General features: G+C 39.6%; 2 protein-coding genes and 1 long non-coding RNA gene across 5 annotated transcripts in view; 1 reads left to right on the top strand and 2 right to left on the bottom strand.

Moving 5' to 3' along the window:
* The window catches only part of LOC121898522 (WD repeat-containing protein on Y chromosome-like), a 55,903-nt gene extending 31,364 nt beyond the window's left edge, over window positions 1-24,539 (top strand). For 2 of the 3 annotated variants that reach the window (XM_042413681.1, XM_042413680.1), the window contains one exon: window positions 21,556-24,539. In XM_042413681.1, coding sequence (XP_042269615.1) covers window positions 21,556-22,890 — 1,335 coding nt within the window. In that variant the 3' untranslated portion in view covers window positions 22,891-24,539. The remainder of the gene's footprint in view (window positions 1-21,555) is intronic. The other variant, XM_042413684.1, reaches the window with a different exon arrangement.
* Window positions 490-3,262, bottom strand: LOC121898526. Its single transcript, XR_006096497.1, has 2 exons — window positions 2,110-3,262; window positions 490-679 (listed from the first exon to the last, which is right to left on the bottom strand). It is a non-coding gene; the product is annotated as an uncharacterized LOC121898526 (long non-coding RNA).
* Window positions 10,990-12,880, bottom strand: LOC121898523. Its single transcript, XM_042413685.1, has 2 exons — window positions 11,655-12,880; window positions 10,990-11,542 (listed from the first exon to the last, which is right to left on the bottom strand). The coding sequence occupies exon 1, from the start codon at window positions 12,878-12,880 to the stop codon at window positions 11,954-11,956; it is 927 nt and encodes a 308-aa protein (XP_042269619.1). The 3' UTR covers window positions 10,990-11,542; window positions 11,655-11,953.
* Window positions 24,540-24,597: the final 58 nt, after the last annotated feature.

The raw sequence follows: 24,597 nt of genomic DNA, 5'->3' as shown, positions 1-24,597 counted from the left end.
CACACACACACACACACACACATACATAGAGAGAGAGAGATACTCATGAACAATTGTCCTAAAAATATGCTTTTTAATTGTTGAATATTTCCTTAATATTAAACAAATTGAATTTATGGACTGATGATGGCGCTAGATAAAAAGATAAAAGTTGATAAAAGTACTGAGGGGAACGTGAATATCTGAACATTTCATCACAATCCATCCAACACTAATGTCAGCATGCTCACAATGACAATACTAACATGTTGTGAAAACAACAAGTAACAATTATAATAAGTGCAAGTCTTGACTTGGCACTAGCTGAAAAACCAGGGCATGACCAAAGTCCATAGAATTCATCACCTGGGGACCATGGGTATCTGTATCAAACTTCATGGCAATCCATCTAATAAGTGTCAAGATATTTCTGTCTGGACCAAAGTGGTGGAACGACTGCTAAAATGTAAATTTATACATGGTGAACAGCAAAACATTACAAAAATAAAATACAATCAAAATCACTTTATGTTGTTGTTGTGTTGCAGTTCAGTAATTTTGCCAATCAAAGTGGACAAGCTCTCTGATGAGAGACGCCACGTGGGGACTCAGGGTGCCGTTTTTTTCTTTGGATCCTCTTTCCAGAGTTCTGGCTCACCGGTGATGTTGATTTGCATTTAGAGTCATCAGGGTTGATTCTCTGAATGAACGTACAAGCACAAAAAAAAAAAAACATTATTACTCAAAGCAATGTTTCCCCAACTGTTATAACTTGGTGCTGTATGCACTTTAATGTTAATAAAAGCATCATGTACTATATGTGCACATCTGAATAAGCCTACAGGGAAGGTACATAATTAGTTGATAATCAATCACATTCAAATCATTGAAGCTCCATCCATTACAATAAAATGTATTTTGGGTTATCTAATGCTGCACCCCTCATTTGAACAAAATGTAAGCATTTAAATTTTCCACATTTAACCTAACCCATCCATCCATATCTAAACCTGCTTACACTGGGCGAGAGGCAGGATACACCTGGAAGGGCTACCAGTCTATACAGTGCATATAAAATAAATAAATATATTTTTAAAAATATTCTTTGACTCACTAATTAACCTGAAGTAAATGTCGTTGGACTGTGGGAGGAAAGCATAGCAATGCGAGGAAACTCAGAACAGAAAGGCACTGGCTGGCCAGCAAATGCATACCCAGGATGGTCTTTGAGGCAACAATGCTTCCCAATGAGCTAGCTTTTTTTTCCCCCACCGATACACCTCTCATCCCTCATCTACTACATTGTTGGTTAATAAATGTACTATATTTGATCAATCAAATGGATATCAAAAACAGAAAAACATTTACCGTAATCAAATAATGGCGTGGTTGCCATGAACAAACACAGGCCGTTGGAAAAAACAAGGGTGGATAAACTCCTGGTGCCAGTCATATAATATGCATGCTAAGTAAGCATAATGCACATTTCCATCGCTTAAATGTAATACATTCAACAATTTAATCATGCTATTTCCAACACTTTGTTGTTCTGGATTACTCATTTGAAGTTTTATTGTCCTTATTCAGTCACTGTGGGTGTATTTGTATTAATGTCACAGCCAAACTGTATTTTGTAATAACGCAAAAGTGACCCAAGTCGGCAATCAGGGGCAGAGCAGCGATTTTAAAAGTGTGAGGGATCTAGAGGAGGGACATGAGCACAGCAACCCCCCGCCTTTGAGCCCTGTTCCAGTCTCAACATGCCAAATCAAAATGAATGCCATGCATTTAAACAATTTCTTCTACTACTGTAGTTGTAACCACTGCTTCAGCTTACCATAAAATAATTACTGAGACCATATGAGTGTAACAACTCATCAGAATTTATTTAGGGTCTCATAGCAGTTTACTACTTATATCCAGTTATTTGTATGAATTGCTGTACTGGTGCATAGCTATCCTTATTATGCTTAAGATAGTCACAGAGTATCTTTATCCTACTTCCTTACATACCTTATAGACATAAAATTAAAGGAAACTTACACTTCCATTAAAATGAAATGGATAGTTATAGATGCATAACAAATTGAACCCTGGTAACAAATCAGAATCAGTAAATTAATTAAATACCAAAAGTTTTCCAGGAGGTTTTGTATCAGCAGGCGTCAGTTCCTCTCCAACAGCCACAGGAAACAAGTGGTCCCTCTTCATCTGAAGTCATTGAAAAGGAAACGCTAGCCTTGATTTTGGCTTTGCAGCATTTCAGTGTGTATGTTAGCTCTGTCCCTGTTAAGTGTTGATGGTCGACTGCTTCTGGCTGCCAGTAACGTGAAAGGGCTGGATCTTGCGATTTAATTTGCAGCCATAATTTTCAGAGAAATCAACATGAACACACAGTTCATCTGTAAGCAGAGAAACTGATGGCGAGTGAAGGCGTCCAGCTGTTCAGGAGACTGAGAAGGTCTGCCATCCTGCCACTCTTTTCAATCTTTTGATATTTTGCAGATGTTTTCTCCTCCTCTGTAACAACAATCCTCTCCCACTGCTCCCATGTGACGATGCTATTATCTAGTGGGCCCTCGAACTCCACTTCATTGTAGCAATACCTTGTACACAAGCGGTACATACACTTCTGGTTGGCCGGGTCACAAACAATTGCTTCCAGGAGATCCGAAATGCTGTTAGTCAACAAAATGCCTTTCTGACAGAGCTTGTCAATAATCATTTTAAAATTGTCGTGGTCATAGCAGGCACAGGTGTTTCGGTCGGACTCTTTTGCTGGAGTAACATAAAAAGGGCAGTATCTGAGGAACTGTCTGAATGAGACTGCATGGTGTTTCAGGGCGGTTGTATTGTAGTTGGCGTGGAGGTTTTTCAGAGACTGAAGCAGCACTCTCCTTTGGTGTTTAATTTTGTTTTTTGTAATGGTGTCTTTTTTTACCCGACAGCATGCGGCTATTTTCGTCCCAACAGAGTAAGCTGACTACCCTCTCCCTTTATATCTACATAGGGAGAGGGTCCCCTTCCACGGAGCCCACCATGTTTCTACAGTAGCCCAGAATGGACAAACCAAACACTGGCTCTAGAGAGGGCCACTATAGTTTCTCCTACATGCTTAAGTGGAAGGGGAAGGGTATTCAGTTGTATCTTCTGCAACCTCACCGCTGGATGCATCTAAATCCTACACACCAGTCCTTTAAAACTACTTTGGGGGAAATAAAAAAGGTAAAACTGTATGTTAAGCGGTCACAGAAAGTGAAATTTAGTATAATATAACATCCAAACTTGCTTCTGGGAGTATTTCTTGGCCTCCTCTTCATTGTAGAACTGCAGAGAAGAGAACACATCAGATTAACACTTCAACAAAACTGCTCACGACACAACTACAGTAAGTACTACAGTATATTTGTTCAAGTATTGTACTTAAGTACAATTTTAAAGTATTTGTACTTTACTTGAATATTTATGCTACTTTATACTTTCTACTCCACTACATTCCTTTGACAGTTTTAGTTACTTTTCAGATGAAGATTTGACACAATGGATAACATAACAAGCTTTTAAAATACAACACATTGTTTAAGATGAAACCAATGGTTTCCAACCTTTTTGTCTTTTGACATCTTACAAAAAGCAGTGTGTAGTTGGGGTCACATTTCAGATGTCTATGAGTTGTTAACAGCGCCACCAAATAGTGATTTTTCCCTCTAAACTTCTCTGGTTTTCATTTAAATACTGATCCAATACTGGGTCAATTAAATATGATCCAATATTTCACTAAAACTCAGATTAGAGAAAAAGTCCCAAAAATGACAACCCCCCAATTAAAGTTAAAGTACTAATTTTGTGACTGACTGACTGATTAATATTATATATGACATCATTAGATTATTAATACTGAAGCATCAGTATGTAAGCAGCATGTTACTGTTGTAGCTGCTGGAGGTGGAGCTAGTTTGAACTACTTTATATACAATTAGCTAGTTTACTCCAGTGGTTCCCAAACTAGGGGTCGGGCCCCTCCAAAGGGTCAGAGGGAAGAAGAAAAAACAAAGTTTTGACACACAAATCTGTTTTCAGTTTTGGGACTTTATCTCTAATCTTTGATTTTTGGTGAAATATTGTATAATTTGAACAGTTACTGAAATGAAACCATATGAGAAGTTTAGAAGGAAAAACAACTATTTGGAATGTGACCCCGACTACACACTGCAAGACATCAAAAGCCAAAAAGGTTGGAAACCACTGATTTCATCTTTACCATGTGTCGTATTTTAAAAGCTTGTTATAGTATCCATCGTGTCAGATCTTCATCTGAAAGGTAAGTAAAGCTGTCAAATAAATAGGTAGAATAAATAGTGGAGTAGGAAGTACAGTATTTCCCTCTGAAATGTAGTTGAGTGGAAGTATGAAGTAGCATCAAATAGAAATACTCAAGTACCTCAAAACTGTACTGAAGTACAGTACTTGGATAAATGTAGTTAGTTACTTTCCACCACTGTAACATTTGAGACTCAAACTGAGGCTAATTTCAATGTTAGAAAACAGAAACCACTGAGAAGTTGCCAAAGCGGTCAGTAAACATCAATAAACGTCCCCGTGCGTTAATTAACGGTTGTTTAATACATCCATGGTTATGAGACGTTAGAAAACGCTCCTACTGTTAGCCTAGTAGCTAACTTATACACCGCAGTAAACCGAGTCACTGACCACATCTGGAGGAGCCGAGTGTTCCGGCCGTCGACAGCTGGAGGACATGCTTTTCGCTGACTTAGTTTACCAGTTTCTGGGGATTAAAAGTTAACATCAGTGCAATAATGAGCTAAAGTGTCCCATGTGTTGTGGTAGCAGACAACACGTGAAATAGGGAATACAGTGACGTCATATACAAACGACAGGAGCGCTTCTTCCTCCCCCTCTTTTGTTGTTGATTGGCAAACTGCTTTTAGGCGCATTACCGCCACCTTGCGGATTGCAGTGTGAACTATTTATATACAGTCAATGATCAAAAAGGTGACAGCAATGCCACTACATTTAAGTATTTGGCATTTTTACTCAGTTACACTTGTTTAGGTGCCACGTAGTTAAAATTTCTGCAGAAATATGTCTCCTGGGTTTCATCAGACCTAAATACTCTCTCATTATACAACCGAAGAAGGTTGCTCTTGTTTAGGCCAGCTATTATGTTATCAATATCGGTTACTGACATATTCAGCTTTATTAATTTATCTCTCAGTTTTGAAAAGATGTGCTCTATGTTGCTGTCATGCACCACTTGGAATTCCTCTATTAAACTTTGGATTGTGGTGGCTGATAGCAGCATTTTAGCTTGTATCATCAAATAGAACAGTACCAAATTTGTCAAAAATGTGTCTTTTACATCATTGCCATCATCATCTTGAATCTCAAAATGCATGTGACTGTCTACATGGATGTCACCATCATGCCTACAGCTTGATGCATCATTATCTACTTGTGCAGGGTTCTCCAAGGAGTCTCTGTGTTTCCTGCTGATGTGGGATGTGAAAGATGATTTCACATGAAAATATTTTTTACAGTTGGGAAGGCAGGGTGTCTACAGGTATAAACAAGTTAAATTTAAGACTTTTTAATACCTTTTTAATACCATTTTAAATGAAATTTCAGCCCAAACTTGCAATGGAAATACACACCAAAAGTGAAAATATACTCAATGATCAATGTCAGTTCAAAATGAACAGTAAGGTTAAATGACAATAATCGGTTGAGTTTAAATTCAGTTGGTTGAGTTTAAGTTTAACATTGTCCAAATGTGTTTAATGTGGAAAAAACAAAAAAATATCATTGCTGTCCTAAATGGTATTTATTAGAATATTCTCAGAACATTTAATATCAGCGGACAAAAATCTAGAAATCAAAATCGACAGTTGTGTGCAAACCAAACCAAGTGTTTTTCACCATGTAATGCCATGTGTGGATACGTTGCCTTGGTCTAAAATTAGGTCCCCTGAAAAAATACTAACAGCAATTCTTTTGAACTGCAAAGAAGCTACTGTACCACATTACTTGCTTATGATCACTGACCAGCTCACAATAGCAGTTTGATTTCTGTCCCGGCTAATGAAACCTTGTATTTCTGTTATAGGCCTACCTTAAACATTATAACAGCGTGAAAGCACAACTTTCACTGTGTGAACCCTGGAAACAGGGAAGTGGAAAGGTAAGGAAGAGAGAGAAAATTCCTGACTGGACATTATGGCATATGCCTGAGTTCTGCTGATTATTTTCCGGCTCAATCTCAACCTCTTTCATCTCTGTGACTTTTTCTTTGTATGATACATTTAATGTAATTTTAAAAAATTACTGAATCAGACAAACCTATCACTGCTGTACGCATGACTGAACAAGCTTCAGTTAAGCGTGACAGTGTACATTCTGCTAGGTTTCTGAAAACTTAAGTACCAGCAGAGACACCTCCTGACAGCTGGTTGTCTTGTAGAAACCTCTGAACAAGTTGTTTCATTCTTTCCTGGCACAAGTCGGGGTCTGAGAACATGTTTGTTAGGTCCAAACATGCCATCTGCCTCACAATGGTGTACTTCAGTGGGCTCTTGTCTTACATTTTCTGGACGATGTTAGTTTTTTCTGTGTAACTGCATCCACGTACATCACGATCATTGGTCATTTTGCAATAGCCCTATTGACGACAGGTAGGTTTCTATGAAACCATATGAGAAGCCCACAGAACGGTAGGGGAAATACAGATATCTTGGTCAAAGTGCAGAAATTTTCTCTTCTAGCAGGGGTATTGTGAAAGACTATATGCAAAGTCTTGAGCACTTTGTCCAGCTGACAGACACTGAAGCCACTTTTGAAGGCATTGTGGAGTGTGTGTAGCCCACAGCTCCCTACCACAATCAGCTGGGCACCTCCAAACACTTCTGCATGTTCCTGCTGGAGCAGTTAAAAAAAACTTCCAGTTGACACTGGGTCTATCTATGGAAATAGAAATCATGTTTCTCAAGTCAAGCTGCTGCACACACTCCTAGTAATTAAAAAAGATGCAGACATTAGCCATATCTCATATCTGACATTGTACTTCAGATTAATGAGTGGGTCAGATGAAAAAGAATGAATTCACAAATGAAGCAACATGAGCCATTTACATAACTAACCAGTGCAGCTAGCCTATAGCCATAGTCAGTATAGGAGATGTCACCAGCCTAATACTGGTCAATTTTTGTCTGTGGCTGGTAAGTCTATATTTATATCCAGTTGTTAGCTTTTCGTTGTCTGATTCAGGGTCTCGTCAAACATGATTACAAACACACCGCTTGTGCTTACATCGGCGACTAGCTGTTTTTTAATATACGTGGCCAATCCAAATTTAGCTACGTATCTGGGGTCCGTTTCACAAAGCAGGTTCAACAAACTCTGAGTCTAATCCTGAACTCTGAGTTGATCTACTCTGAGATAGGAAACTCCGAGTTTCCGGTTCCAGAACAGCTGATTTGAGTCAGTTTATTCAACTCGGAGTAGTTTCACCTGGAGTTAAGCGCGTGCACCACAACTATAAAAAGCCAGCATCAATGGAGCCCCGATTCAACGAGTCACCATGGCAACGGGGAAGAGGAGGGCTGCGTTTTTCGCCCCACTAGGGCTAGAAATCTTAATGCGATAATACGGCGAGTTTGAACATGTTTTCAAAACGAAGTGCAACACCGCTGCAGCTGCAAAAGAGAGGGAGACGGCGTGGGAGAACATCGCTGCTCGGGTCAATGCGTAAGTTTAAATGTAGTCCTTTGCAATCACAATAATATTACAGAGGAAAACTGCTTGATTGGTCGCCTATTAATTTATTTCATTTAGGTCCAATCCCGCGAGGGAGAAGCGCACTTGGCAGCAGTTTAGGATGAAATATAAAAACATTGTTCAAACAGGTGAGACCTCGGCATAATCTCATGGGGGTACCTCATTTTGATCATGTTTTACATTGTAAAGTAAATATAAAGTGGCTGTTTGACTGTGCAGTTGTTTTATCCCCAACATAATGCGAGTATTTCACTCGCATTTGCTTCTAAAAAGAGATGTGTGAACTGTAAAAATAATTTACTCGCACACTGAGCAAGTACAAATTACAACCATAAGACTATATGAAACACTAGAGGGCTTTTAAATTGAAACAACGGATCGGTCAGGAACAGACTTGCACTCACGCTGAAGAAATATTTGGTACAATAGTTAACATCATCTCTGAAGATGAAGCCCATTCATTTTTATTTTGGGCGAAAAAGGGAAGAGGAGAAAACTATATACAAAGCCTTATGATGAACAAAGAAATTAAGATACAAGTTGAACTATTAACAAATATATACAAACAACATTGAGGAGTCTTAATATGATATATATGTATATAATTTGTCATATTAGGCATTACATTCCACCACAGACCCTTGCTTGACTGCACTAGCAGATTGATGCATGGCTGGTCAGCTGCTTGTAGCGTTAGCACAGTCTCTGGTTGGTGAAGTCTTCGCTGGACATGTCTTTTCAGACCCTTGCTGTACCTCATTTGTGGATTTCTGTGGAGTGGAGTCCTTGTCCTTTTCCTTTATTACATATGAAAGGTGCCCGGTTTTTATTTTGGTAAGAGATGAATTAAACATCATCATCTGTCGATACTCTTTAGACATTTGCTGTTGTCCATAGACAAACATTGCAATCCAGTAATGCCGTAATTATCTTTCTGTATTCTGAATCGCAGTGAATACTCACCACCTTCTCCTTGTGAGCCTTCCAGTGGCCCAACAGAGGAGATGGACTCAGTGACACACGCCAGCCTCTTATGACCTCAGATGGCCCTTGAGGGTCTTCCTTTTTTGGAAGTCCAAACCCGCTGAATGTCCCACAGATTAATCTTTCCAGTACTATCCCCAATCAGAAGTATCTTCTCGTTGGTAACAACTGCACTTGTATCACACACCGCCCTGAATTTTCCTAACAGACCACCCCTGCTAATAATCGACCAGGCATAGATATGGTCATATTTAGAAGTCAGCAGTGTGACTGTGTCAGCAGTGGCCGTCCTGGTCTGCAGACATAGAATAATAGGACTGGTAGTCACATCAGTCCTCTCGTTAGTCAGAGCAGTAGATTTTTTACATTGTTCCAGTGCCTCTGACTTTCTTTTGGTGACTGCCAGCAGGGAGGTTTTTTACATAGCCTTGAGCTTTTCTGTCTGCCATGTGTGTTCGTGAGTTGTTACTGGTATCAAGCCAATAGAAAACCTCCGCAGTTTTAGCATCCCAGACAACTACATTACCATTGCTCGAGGCAGCAAACAGTATGTTTCCGTGTGCGCTCATGGAGGATACATCATTTAAATAATCATGCTCCAAAATTCTGTTCTCAGACTCATCTAAATCCAGGTTAAAAATGACCTTTGACCGCCGTCCAGACACAAACACCCTATTGTTCATGGAGACAATACCTGTCACCTCCTTTTGCACAGTGACAGGAAGAACGCGAAGCTCTTCTCCGTTGTTGAAGTTCAGTCTCACAGTCTCACTTTCCTATCGTTGGAAACTGTAATTAATCTGCGCTGTGAACCATCAAATGCAATGGTGGTGAACCCCACATGCTGATCTGGAGTGACCTTGAACTGCATGATGGCCTTTCCTGTAAGGATATCCCATACTTTCACCAAACCGTTCTGGCAAATAGAGATGACTTGCTTGAATATGGAGTGATAAAGAACACTGCACAGGGGCTTGTCATGGGATGTTAACATTTCTATAAAAAGATCTGTTCCTCTTCCAAGAAATGCTCCTATATCTGAGTTAGCCAGGACTAACTCATTGTTGTACATGTTATAGCAAACACTGGAGATTGGGGCCTGTCTCATGCCTTGTACCTGGATGCTTTGCAGGCACACCCAAGTTTCCTCTGACCACAGACCTACATTGTTGTCCACGGATATACTGTAGACTATTTTGTTTCTTATGTTAAGGGTTATGTGCCTGATTGGTTTGACATGTCCCATTACTGTCTTTTTGCAATGTACATTGTCATAGGGATACGACGCCCGCAGTATGCCATCTGTACCGCCAGTCACCAGAAACTGAACTGAAGGGCAGTATTCAACGCAGGTGAAAAACTCATGGTCTTTATTGCTCTCAAATACCCTTCTATGGATTTTGCATTGAGGTGGCTTCGGTAAGGTAGTGAGTACCATTGTTCTGGATGAATGACCACAGACGGCAAAGGAATCCAGTGATGGAAAGTATCGAATCTGATGGCATATGTCATCAAAGATGGGAAGCTTGATAGATAGAAACCCTTCCCATTTCTTTTTTAACAGGGATGACTCATCAATAGTTGTCCAGAGAGATTTCCTCGTATGGGTCAGTGACATTTTAGAATATCAAAATAGCAAAAAAATAAAATTGAAGTAATGTGTTAGTTTCAGCTTTTTATGTGTGAATCCACAAGTGTATTTTTCATTTTTTTTACTGCCCCTTGTAAAAGGCTACGATATATGACATTTTAATGCATTTATCTGTAAAGACCCCTGAAAAATGTCATTTGGTAAAACGAACTAATTTTCAATATTATATTACAATTAATGTTAATGACACTGTTACAAACAATCAAAATGCAATTATTGATCCACAAGTATGTTATACACAGTTGCAGCATGTCAACACTAGAATTACAAATTTTGGATTTTTTGCCCTTTAAAGACGACATCATGTCATTTGTCAATATTTGTTACATTTTTTTTCAAGTAGAAAGGCAAAAGTGCTTTAAAATCAGGCATACTTTTATATTTTATTAGCACTTCTTCATTATGCTCATTCATAAACTCATTTAATAGAGTATTTTGTATATTTATTTCAAAATTAAGTGTTTTACCATATGACATTTTGTTTTACCGCATGACATAGCACAACTGCAAAATACCATGGCACATATAGTATACCCAATAAGTTAAGTTGGCTCTTTCTGAATAATGCAAAAGATACACAGGGCCTCCAAAGTAAACCTTTTAATGACATTAAAATGTCTTGCAACAGTTTTCTTGTTTCATACAAGAATGAATGCATTGTCAGTTTGAGGTCTTATACAATATATGAACAAGTAAATCCAATTTAAAATTTGATTTTTACCACTAGTCAATTTAAAAAGAGCACTAACTTTCTTATTTGGTAAAACATATTTACAGTTTGATTCCAAACATAACAGTCAGTTAAAAACAGCACAGTAACATTTATATCTAAACCTTATGAACACTTCTAATCTCTAATACTAATTCTCAGAATTCATTTAGTCATAGAAAAAAACGTAACACTCTGTCTAACCCCTATAACTGTAATCTATCACTTGAACAATGATTAAAACAAATCTGTCATGGTAACCTGAAATCAGTACAGTGTGCATAAAATATCTGTCTTCTAACGCCCTCCCCCTGTGGCTGGTCACTGTTGTTTTCTTCAGACAGATAAGAATCTTTTCCAGTCCTCAGCTGACAATCTTGAACTTCGACTGGTTGATGACTCTGGTTCTGAGATGACAGCTTTCACATCTGATTGAAAGTAAAAGATCACATCTGGAATTTGGGGCCACACAAAGCAATTCTTCCCCCCAGACTGTTGCATACAAGAGACCTCAATTTCTTCATCAACAATCTTCAGTACCTGCCCCACGAAAGGCTTGTCATCATAAGACACAATGACCATCTTTCCAGCCATGTCTTCCTGTTCTTGATTGGTGGTGCAGGATGCTTTCTCAGAGTTAAAATCGAAGACCATGGGTGGCTCACATTCGCAGGTAACTCCAAAACGCTTGCAAAAACAGGACAGCTCTCTGTGAGAGATCTTTCCAAGGGTGTCTGTAATCACTTGGTGAATGCCCAAGGTGCCTTTGACTATTGGCAAGGCAGTGGGCACAGCCTCATCCACCCTAGCAATGTCCTCTTCTGTTACCCAGTAGAGTTTTATGTGGGAACTATTTTTATTGGTTTGGGAAAGGCATGAACACTCAGATTTATGCTTTCTGTTGCTTTGTTTTTAACCAATAGGAAGTTCAGTAGTTCACTGCTTCTGGTTCTCCTGCTTCCTCCTGGCCAGTATTCTCTGTCAGAATTGGACTTTTCCAGAAAGGAAAACAATTCCTCTGGGTGCTGAATATCCCCTCCTTGCTGGACAAATGCATTTGCTTTTCTCTTTAATAAACCACCAATACCATCTGGTACACCCTTTCCATGGGACTTCTCTGAGAAGTTCCATGTGACAGCCTCAATGCCATGCATGAAAGGCAAGGTTGACATCAAGAAGAAATTTTTCTTATTTCTATATTGTGTCAGAGGGCCATCACTCATTAAGTGCACTGTAGATATTGGTGCATTTGACTGTATTTCATCCAACACAGGCTTCAAGTGTGCCCATACTGCCCGTTCATCATGTCTGAGAGAAGTGAAAATGGTAGCATAAGCTTTTGATCTTTCTGCAGTGTAGACCATGCATGTGTGGACTGTTGCTTGTCTTCGACTCCCCCCCCAATGATAGGACTGAACCTCAACATTCAGCTTGCATGAATAATTCTCAGAAAAGTCCATGTGGACTAGAGCCTCATGGTTTCGAAGGCTGTTCTTGAGAGCCCTACATTGCTCCACCTGATGGATCCATGTATAATGATGCTTTGTCAGTCTTTCCAGCTTTTCATTAAAGCTCTTCAGGAGATCTTCCCATTTTCCGGTCACTTCTCTCTTCACAAAATGTGAATAGATTTTCCCTTCTGAGCTGACTTTCTCCTTCTGCCATTGATGCCATGAAACCAGCCCAGTGTCATTTGGAATGGCTGGCTCCATCTCTGAATAGCAGCACTTTGCACACTGCCTAAACACACATTTTTTGTTTTTCATGTCACACACAATGCGGGTGAGTGCATCAGTAATGCTTTTACTTCCTAAAAAGCCTCCTTGATGCAGTTTCTCTATTATCAACCTCACATTTTCATGATCAATACAGGCACATGCGTTGCGGTCACTAGCCTTAGGCTCTGTGACATAAAATGGACGAAGGCGGGCAAAATGCCGGTATGATATGGGTGCTCCTCCTACCTCTGTATTGTATTCTTTATGAAGCTCTTTAAGAGACTTGGTCAGCACACGACGCTATTGCTTGACCTTGCTTTTAGTTACAGTGTCCTTTTTTCCCAGTAAAAGACGACTGTTTTAATCACGCGTTAGAAATCGGACCACACTGCGTCGTCTTTGTGTACCTTTCCTGAAAACTTTTTCCACTTTCTTTTTTCTAGCTGCCTTGAAGTTTGTATTCTTCAGGTTCTTGCGGAACCTGTCAGCTCTTCTTTTTTCTCTCAAAATGTCCTTTTTTAACTGCCCAATTTCTTCTCTCAATTTCCTAACACTATTTTCTGATTTCTGGCGGGAGCTATTTTTCTTGCTTCCATGTGAAGGGGTGGAAGATGAAGATGGTCCCTCCCAAGATGATGCTGTCTCATCAGGTGCAGAGTGTTGTGACGGCCCTAGTGGTGCAGAGTGTTGCAATGGCCCTGGTGGTGCAGAGTGTTGCGGTGACTGTGGTGATGAGGAGTGCTGAGGAGTTCCAGGTGGCGAGGAATGCTGAGGAGTTTATTGGTTTGGGAAAGGCATGCATACTCAGATTTATGCTTTCTGTTGCTTTGTTTTTAACCAATAGGAAGTTCAGTAGTTCACTGAACCCAGTTCAGTGAGTTCCAGGATGGTCAACTTGAAAAGGCTCCGCAAACAAATCCACTGATAGTGGCGTGAGGGTCATCACAGCTTCTGCCTGTCGCTGTCTTTCCCTACATTTCCTCTGGTTGAGCCTCCACTGTTCTCTTCTTTTTGTGGCTGCAGATGTGGTCAAGTGTTTGATGGGTTGATAATCATATTGCCCAGCTTGCTTCATTTGCCGATACCTGCAAGAATTGAAATAAATGTTTATATATTAATAATATGAATTTAATATATGAATAATATAAATATCATATTAATTCATTAGTTTATTTATTTATTTATTCCTTCATTTACTTATTGCACGTCAACAAAGGCACTTTATGGTTGTGCCTCTGTTAAGGACTATAAATCAGGCTTATAGATTGCTGCCTGTACTGACACAACTGACATACACTGACATTATTACCATCATACACTTTCACAGTAATACCTTTCCCTTCTCTTTTCTAGTCTCTCCTCTCTAGCAACAGGATCTGCCCTATTCTTTGCACGAAAACGTGCACCCCTCTCTTTACTGGAAAGAGGCATCTGTAAAAATGTAAAATAATGTTTACAACATACGGAAACATATTACATGTTAAATGTAATTAAGAACAATTGTTCAGACTTAACAAATAGTTAAAATAATTAAAAAACAAACAGATAATTTAGTTAAATCCTCTGTGTCATTTGGGATGACAACATGTCATTTAGTCAAACCATTTGTCCAAATGACATATTTTGTTTTTCCGCATGACGGATTTCAATATTTTCATTCTGTACAGCCAGTTGCATGGCCACCTATTGCTAACAATGACCTTGACTTATGAACTTTAAATTTCATGGGTAAATCAATAATTTTTAAATCAATAACTTTATCATCACTTTTTAAATGTTTGACCAAATGACGCTGAAATCTGTGACACTTTGTACAACACATGGAAAAGGTGATATTAACGTAAAAAAGGAGTACATTTTTGAACTTACCTCCAACTCTGGTGGTCTTCAGGGGTCTTCTGAGTGATGTCATCACATGTCACATGACACGAGTCATTTATCCACAATTCAAAATGGCTTCATTCAAACTGGAAGTGGATGCAAGTTTTGTGGGTGCAGGGGCCGTGCTGTTACAGCCTGATGACTTAGGAGTGGATAAGCCAGTTTCTTTTTTTTCAAGGAAATTTAATAAACATCAGCTGAATTACTCAGTCATTGAAAAGGAAACGCTAGCCTTGATTTTGGCTTTGCAGCATTTCAGTGTGTATGTTAGCTCTGTCCCTGTTAAGTGTTGATGGTCCTCTGTAACAACAATCCTCTCCCACTGCTCCCATGTGACGATGCTATTATCTAGTGGGCCCTCGAACTCCACTTCATTGTAGCAAAACCTAGTACACAAACGCTACATACACTTCTGGTTGGCCGGGTCACAAACAATTGCTTCCAGGAGATCCAAAATGCTGTTAGTCAACAAAATGCCTTTCTGACAGAGCTTGTCAATAATCATTTTAAAATTGTCGTGGTCATAGCAGGCACAGGTGTTTCGGTCGGACTCTTTTGCTGGAGTAACATAAAAAGGGCAGTATCTGAGGAACTGTCTGTATGAGACTGCATGGTGTTTCAGGGCGGTTGTATTGTAGTTGGCGTGGAGGTTTTTCAGAGACTGAAGCAGCACTCTCCTTTGGTGTTTAATTTTGTTTTTTGTAACGGTGTCTTTTTTACCCGACAGCATTCGGCTATTTTCTTCCCTACAGAGAAAGCTGACTACCCTCTCCCTTTTCTCCTCTGCAATTTTCTTTTTGTCTCTCTTCTTGTTTCCCTCACTTACTTTCTGTCCTTTCTTCTCTGGGAGTTTCTCGAGTTTCCGTTGCAGCTTTTTTGCCTTCATTCTTTCACTCTTAAGGTCCTTAGCCTTTCCTTTTCCTTCAGCACTGCTCTACGTTTTGCTGGTACTTTTCTGCACTGCCCTTACAGGAGTTGATGATGCCTGTGGTCTCTCAAAACTTGGCTGCACATAGTCATGATCAGCAAGGTTTACTATGGGCTCTGGAGGGCCATTAAGCTGGTCACTTGCTGTTGAATTCAGTGAGGGAGGAGTAAGGTTCAAAACATCAGCAAGCACCCTTTTCTTCTCTCTGTATTGCCTCTGATACTGCCTCCACTTTTCCCTCATCTTCTCCTGTTTTTGCCTGGGCAGATCTGAAACTGGGATGTTTGTGATCTTTCCCGGTCTCTTTTTCCTTTGATAGCTAAGAGTAAAAAAAGACGAATACAACAGTTAGTCTTATATCTAGAGCCTTACTTCATCTTCCATTTGAGCTTCACATCTCTCACTTACACTACCTTTCAGGAGATCTACATCACTGATTTTACTTTCACATGAAGCATTAGCGCATGTGTGTGTGTGTGTGTGTGGGGGGGGGGGGGTGTTATGTGGTGGACCTTTGCTTTCTTTTAGCCAGGTAATTATGACTAATACCTGGAAAATAATCACTCACGTCAGTAAAATCCTATTTAATAAAACCTAGCTAACTACTCCAGCAAGTAGGTCGACCCTTAGTAACGACCTAGCAACAGAGACGATTTCTAGTCCCTGCTGAATAAGCCAGCCAACTGCAGCTAATGCTTTCTGGAGATTGCAGCATTTCCCAAACTGAACAAATACCACATATATAAACACAAAAGTGCTTTTGCTAGCTCAGTCTCATTGTAACTAAGATATCCGCTGAAAAAAATAATTATAACGTGTTGTATAATTATGCATCTAAATCACTGACTAACAGCAAAGTCAACCATGCCCCGATTGAGAAAGAGCTCTATGCCATCTAATTTATTAATTTAGTGTTTATTTATGAAACCCAAAGAGATATAACCATAACCATAATTATAATACACTATTTGCTGAGTATACACTGTTCAATGATATTAATATGCTATATTATGGTGCATAATATAAGTCAAATGGATATTGCTATGGCAATAAGGTGCATAATTGCCCATGAATGTTAGAATTAAGTGTACACTGAAACATGAATAATTTACACAACACAAAGTATATACATATGTAACCATATACACAGACAGTACTTGAAATATTATATACAGATGAATCAGATGTGATGGATAATGTAATAAATAAATAAAAGTCCAGATGAGCACAGAGGAGAGTCAATGTACAGACTGATGGCAGCTGGCAGGAATAACTTCCTGTAGCATTCTTTGATATTGCAGCTTCAATTTTACCATCATCCACAGACCTGGGAAGGGAATAGCTATTGTTCACACTTTAAGGAGGTGAGTATACATACATACATACATACATACATACATACATATACATACATATACATATATATATATATATATATATATATATATATATATATATATATATATATATATATATATATATATATATATATATATATATATATATATATATATATATATATATATATATATATACATATATATATATATATATATATATATACACATATATATATATACATATATATATATATATATATATATACACATATATATATATACATATATATATATATATATATACATATATATATATATATATATATATATATATATATATGTATATATATGTATATATATATATATACATATATATACATATATATATATATATATATATATATATATATGTATATATATGTATATATATATATATACATATATATACATATATATATATATATATATATATATATATATATATATATATATATATATATGTATATATATATATGTATATGTGTGTGTGTGTGTATATATGTATATGTATATATATATATATGTGTGTGTGTGTGTGTATATATGTGTATATATATATGTATATATATATATATGTATATATATATATATATATATATATGTGTGTGTGTGTGTGTGTGTTGTGTCCTCATACACAGGAGGGGTGGTGCAGGATTCTAGAATCAAAGCCAAGTAAATATGCTGTCATAATGATATAAAGTCAATGTCAAAGTCATTATACTCAAATTATAAATGTTAATAAATCTTTAATAAAATCCTTCTTGTAGTAATCCATCAAATCTGTACTTTATAAGTCTGCAGTTAATAAGTTGTTAAAAAATATATCTTGGTCCTGATGGCCTCCAGCCCTTTTCTAAAAGGTGGATGATCAGAACAACATAAGAGGCACAAGAATAGAATCATATATTTAAAAAACCAAACAACAAACCCCCAAAAGAAATGAGAACTTAAGAGAAGAAATAAATTGGTAAATAAATAAAAAATAAATAAAGATTACATGTTTACATAAGTGAGTTATGAGGTCGAGAAAGTAGCAAGTCACTTTTGTGGTTCTTTATTGTGGTGACATCATAAAGTGTTGCCATTTCTTTTAAGTTTATGACATCATATTTATTTAGCTTAGATCCTGGGATTTTGTCTTTGATATTCCATCTTTGATCTTTTGATTGACTTCACCAAGTCAAGTTGACTGTAGGAGTGCAATGAGTTGACAATTCTGTCTGATATCAAACAAATCTTTCGTGGAATCCTGTGTATAAGGAATTCTTTCGGTTCAACAAAACTTTCATCGATTGAAAACATTACCTAATTGGTTGATTTGTTATATCAAAATAATAATGGAAACACATACAGCAATAGCAGAAGACCTGCCTGAGAACACTACAATGGAGACCAAAAGTGGACTTAAAAATATTAAAGAAATGTTCGGTTATGAACATATTCCAGCGATTGTGAAGTTGTTTCGAGAAGTGGATGTTGACGGAGGTGGAGGGTTGGACATGAATGAATTTTGTGTTGCACTGGAGCAGTTATATGGAACTGTGAATAAAGAAGACCTCATTACACTCCATATGCAGATTGACACAAACTGTGATGGAACTGTGGACCTTAGTGAACTACTGAACTTCCTATTGGTTAAGAACAGAGCAACAGCAAGCATAAATCTGAGTATTCATGCCTTTCCCAGACCAATAAAAATAGTTCCCATAGATCACTATACAACAATAACTAAGGTGATTTTCCGTCCATTTAAGAACGTTCATGACAGCCAACCAGAGGATGATTCTCAGCTGTCAATATCGTCAGTCAGGACCTACCAGAATGGTCAATACCTATCAATCAGCTCTGATGGAATCCTCACCTTTTGGACTGACAGCTTTAAGGAGTCACACCTAATCAAACTAAATGATATGGAAGAGAAACTTCCTTTTTCACACAGGGAGAAAATATGTATTAATGACATGGTGTACATCAGCGACCTCAACGAGCTGGTTATCGCAACCTCTTGCAGGGAACTGGTATTCTATACCTGCAATGCATTCCCTGAGTTATTTCAAGCCAAATATGCTTTAATAAAAGACGACAGCATAGTGAATACCATGAACTACTGGTCCGACGGCACTAAAGCAGTATTTTCCTACGGTGACACAAAAGGCTCTTTGTCTGTTTTTGTCATCCACAACATAGAGAGTAAAATCCTCTTCCACAAAGATGCATTTGATAAAATCTCTCTGCACCAGTATCCAACTGTTCATGAGTCATCCCTGTTAAAAAAGAAATGGGAAGGATTTCTATCTATCAAGCTTTCCATCTTTGATGACATATGCCATCAGATTCAATACTTTCCATCACTGGATTCCTTTGCCGTCTGTGGTCATTCATCCAAAACAATGGTACTCACTACCTTACCGAAGACACCTCGAGGCAAAATCCATAGAAGGGTATTTGAGAGCAATAAAGACCATGAGTTTTTCACCTGCGTTGAATACTGCCCTTCAGTTCAGTTTCTGGTGACTGGCGGTACAGATGGCATACTGCGGGCGTGGTATCCCCACGACAATGTACATTGCAAAAAGACAGTAATGGGACACGTCAAACCAATCAGGCACATAATCGTTAACACAACAAAGAAAGTAGTCTACAGTATATCTGTGGACAACAATGTACGTCTGTGGTCAGAGGAAACTTGGGTGTGCCTGCAAAGCATCCAGGTACAAGGCATGAGACAGGCCCCAATCTCCAGTGTTTGCTATAACATGTACAACAATGAGTTAGTCCTGGCTAACTCAGATATAGGAGCATTTCTTGGAAGAGGAACAGATCTTTTTATAGAAATGTTAACATCCCATGACAAGCCCCTGTGCAGTGTTCTTTATCACTCCATATTCAAGCAAGGCATCTCTATTTGCCAGAACGGTTTGGTGAAAGTATGGGATATCCTTACAGGAAAGGCCATCATGCAGTTCAAGGTCACTCCAGATCAGCATGTGGGGTTCACCGCCATTGCATTTGATGGTTCAAAGCGCAGATTAATTACAGTTTCCAACGATAGGAAAGTGAGACTGTGGAACTTCAACAATGGACAAGAGCTTCGCGTTCTTCCTGTCAAAGTGCAAAAGGAGGTGACAGGTATTGTCTCCATGAACAATAGGGTGTTTGTGGCTGGACGGCGGTCAAACGTCATTTTTAACCTGGATTTAGATGAGTCTGACAACAGAATTTTGGAGCATGATTATTTAAATGATGTATCCTCCATGAGCACACACGGAAACATACTGTTTACTGCCTCGAGCAATGGTAATGTAGTTGTCTGGGATGCTAAAACTGCGGAGGTTTTCTATTGGCTTGATACCAGTAACAACCCACGAACACACATGGCAGACGGAAAAGCTCAAGGCTGTGTAAAAAACCTCCGTGCTGGCAGACACCAAAAGAAAGGAGGCACTGGGACAATATCTCTATGTAAAAAATCTACTGCTCTGACTAATCGGAGGACTGAAGTGACTACCAGTCCCATTATTCTATGTCTGCAGACCAGGGCGGCCACTACTGACACAGCCACACTGCTGACTTCTAAAAATGACCATATCTATGCCTGGTCGATTATTAGCAAGGGTGGTCTGTTAGGAAAATTCAGGGCGGTGTGTGAGACAAGTGCAGTTGTTACCACCATGTCGACTGATGGCAACGAGAAGATACTTCTGATTGGGGATAGCACTGGAAACATTTATCTGTGGGACATTCAGCGGTTTGGACTTCTAAAAAAGGGAGACCCTCAAGGGCCATCTGAGGTCATAAGAGGCTGGCGTGTGTCACTGAGTCCACCTCCTCTGTTGGGCCACTGGAAGGCTCACAAGGACAGGGTGGTGAGTATTCAGTGCGATTCAGAATGCAGAAAGATACTTACGGCATCACTGGATTGCAATGTCTGTCTATGGACAAACAAAGGAGAACTTATCGGCACCTTTGGAAAGCACGAGTGGGATGCTATACAACTCAGGCTTAAGGTGGATACTAGCCAGGAGGAGGCAGATGAACCCAGAACAGCAACAAGAGGAAAGTATCAAATGCCATTCCCTGACTTTCCATCGGAATTACCCAGACCACCAAACGAGTATAGAGACCTCTTTGAAAAAATTAAAAAGGTAACCACAGTACCTAAGCCTATTCCAATACTAACAAAGCAGCAATTGTCTAACGAAGTGCGAGAGATTATGACTATTCGTTCATCTCTTACCAGAAAAAAATACGGGGAAATTTCAGATATAGTAAGGGACGAGGACGAGGACCCCACTCCACTATCCACAAATGAGGTAAAGAAAAGGTCTGAAAAGACATGTCCAGTGAAGACGACACTAACCACAGACTGTGCTAACACTACAACCAGCTCACCACAAGAAGTCAAGAAAGGGTCTGAACACACTTCATGTCACGAACACTTCCAACCCATCTCAGATACAATGCAGCTCACATATAGTCAGACTCAATCCATACCATATCCACCTCAGATCCCGCTCACTAGAGGTCGCACTGACATTAAACAAAGCTCTCCTCAAGCAGAATCATCTCCACATATGAACAACACTCGGTCCAAATATGGACGTGTGCTCAAGATTAAGTCAAAGGATACATTCAAAGACAGTGTCCTCACATCTCCACCAGACACCCTGCCAGCCAAGCAGGAGTCTAAAAAGACATCCAACCATGTACGTTTCCCACCCATTCTTGATAAGGTTCAGCTTACACATAATCAGTCCCCATTTGATCCACATCCGCCTCAGATACCACGCACTAGTGGTCGCACTGACATTAAACAAAGCTCTAAATATGGACGTGTGCTCAAGATTAAGTCAAGGGATACATTCAAAGACAGTGTCCTCACATCTCCACCAGACACCCTGCCAGCCAAGCAGGAGTCTAAAAAGACATCCAACCATGTACGTTTCCCACCCATTCTTGATAAGGTTCAGCTTACACATAATCAGTCCCCATTTGATCCACATCCGCCTCAGATACCACGCACTAGTGGTCGCACTGACATTAAACAAAGCTCTAAATATGGGCGTGTGCTCAAGATTAAGTCAAGGGATACATTCAAAGACAGTGTCCTCACATCTCCACCAGACACCCTGCCAGCCAAGCAGGAGTCTAAAAAGACATCCAACCATGTACGTTTCCCACCCATTCTTGATAAGGTTCAGCTTACACATAATCAGTCCCCATTTGATCCACATCCGCCTCAGATACCACGCACTAGTGGTCGCACTGACATTAAACAAAGCTCTAAATATGGACGTGTGCTCAAGATTAAGTCAAAGGATACATTCAAAGACAGTGTCCTCACATCTCCACCAGACACCCTGCCAGCCAAGCGGGAGTCTAAAAAGACATCCAACCATGTACGTTTCCCACCCATTCTTGATAAGGTTCAGCTTACACATAATCAGTCCCAATTTGTTCCACATCCGCCTCAGATACCACGCACTAGTGGTCGCACTGACATTAAACAAAGCTCTCCTCAAGCAGAATCATCTCCACATATGAACAAGACTCGGTCCAAATATGGACGTGTGCTCAAGATTAAGTCAAGGGATACATCCAAAGACAGTGTCCTCACACCTCCTCCAGACACCCTGCCAGCCAAACGGGAGTCTAAAAAGACATCCAACAATTCACATTTACCACTCATCCCTGATCAGGTCCAGCTTACACATAATCAGTCCCCATTTGATCCACACCCGCCTCAGACCCTGCTCACCACAGGCCTAAAGAAAGGGTCTGAAAAACCATCAAAGCATGTAACCTTCAAACTCATCCAAGATGAGGTTGCACTCACAAATCAGACCGAACACAAGCTGCACCCACCTTAGACCCTGCTCACCAAAGGCCATACTACTGCTACAAAGAGCTCATCAACATCCAGTCGGGGAATGCATTAAAAAGTCCACATATGGACGTGTGCTGAAGATTAAGTCGAGGGATACATTTAAAGACAGTGTCCTCACATCTCCACCAGACACCCTGCCAGCCAAATGTGATTCTGAAAAGACATCCAACCATCTACATCTACCACCCATTCCTGATAAGGTTCAGCTTACACATAATCAGTCCCCATTTATTCCACATCCGCCTCAGATACCGCACACTAGTAATCACACTGACATTAAACAAAACTTTCCTCAAGCAGAATCATCTCCACATATGAACAAGACTCGGTCCAACTGTGGATGTTTGCTCAAGATTCAGTCAAGGGATACATTCAAAGAAAGTGGTCCTCACATCTCCTCCAGACACCATGCCAGGCCAGCGGGAGTCTGAAAAGACATGTCCAGCAAAAACGACACTAACCACAGACTGTGCTAACACTACAAACAGCTCACCATACATGCATCAATCTGCTAATGCGGTCAAGCAAGGATCTGAACACACTTCATGGCGCACACACTTCCAACCCATCTCAGATACAATGCAGCTCACATATAGTCAGACTCAATCCATACCATATCCACCTCAGATCCCGCTCACTAGAGGTTGCACTGACATTAAACAAAGCTCTCCTCAAGCAGAATCATCTCCACATATGAACAAGACTTGGTCCAAATATGGACGTGTGCTCAAGATTAAGTCAAGGGATACATTCAAAGACAGTGTCCTCACATCTCCACCAGACACCCTGCCAGCCAAATGGGAGTCTAAAAAGACATCCAACAATTTACATTTACCACTCATCCCTGATCAGGTTCAGCTTACACATAATTGGTCCCAATTTGATCCACATCCGCCTCAGACCCTGCTCACCACAGGCTGAAAGAAAGGGTCTGAACAACCATCAAAGCATGTAAGCTTCCAACCCATCCCAGATAAGGTTGCGCTCACAAATCAGACCAAACACAAGCTGCGCCCACCTCAGACCTTGCTCACCAGAGGCCATATTACAGCTACAAAGAGCTCATCAACATCCAGTCAGGGAATGCATTAAAACGTTCACATATGGATGTGTGCTGAAGATTAAGTCAAGGGATACATTCAAAGACAGTGTCCTCACATCTCCACTAGACACCATGCCAGGCAAGTGGGAGTCTGAAAAAACATCCAACCATGTACGCTTACCACCCATCCCTAATCAGGTTCAGCTTACACATAATTGGACCCACTTTGATCCACACCTGCCTCAGACCCTGCTCACCACAGGCCAAAAGAAAGGGTCTGAATAACCATGAAAGCATGTACCACCAAAGCATGCTTATCACCCATGCCAGACAAGGTTGGGCTCACAAATCAGAACAAACACAAGCTGCACCTGCCTCAGACCCTGCTCACTAGAGGCCGTACTAATGCTACAAAGAACTCATCACACATGCAGCTGTACATCATTCTGCACAGTGAAGCTCAAACATCCAAGTGAGGTAACAATAAGTGACTTTTTTTCATGGCATTCCCTCCCCACCCCTGCATTACCCATGCCTACCCCCTTAACATCCATATATGTTACTTCTTCAGTTAAAAATTACACCACGAATATCTGTTATAATAATTATTTTTTACAAAGAAGTTAACAAGTACCATAACTATAAAAA

The sequence above is a fragment of the Thunnus maccoyii genome, chromosome 6 (genome assembly GCF_910596095.1).
Source record: "Thunnus maccoyii chromosome 6, fThuMac1.1, whole genome shotgun sequence".
Taxonomy (NCBI): domain Eukaryota; kingdom Metazoa; phylum Chordata; class Actinopteri; order Scombriformes; family Scombridae; genus Thunnus; species Thunnus maccoyii.
Note: the sequence above shows the minus strand (reverse complement) of the source record. Positions and strands in the feature narration are given on the sequence as shown.

Coding starts and splice junctions, on each gene's coding strand:
- LOC121898523 (XM_042413685.1), bottom strand. CDS start 12,880: ATGAAAAACAAAAAATGTGTGTTTAGGCAGTGTGCAAAGTGCTGCTAT.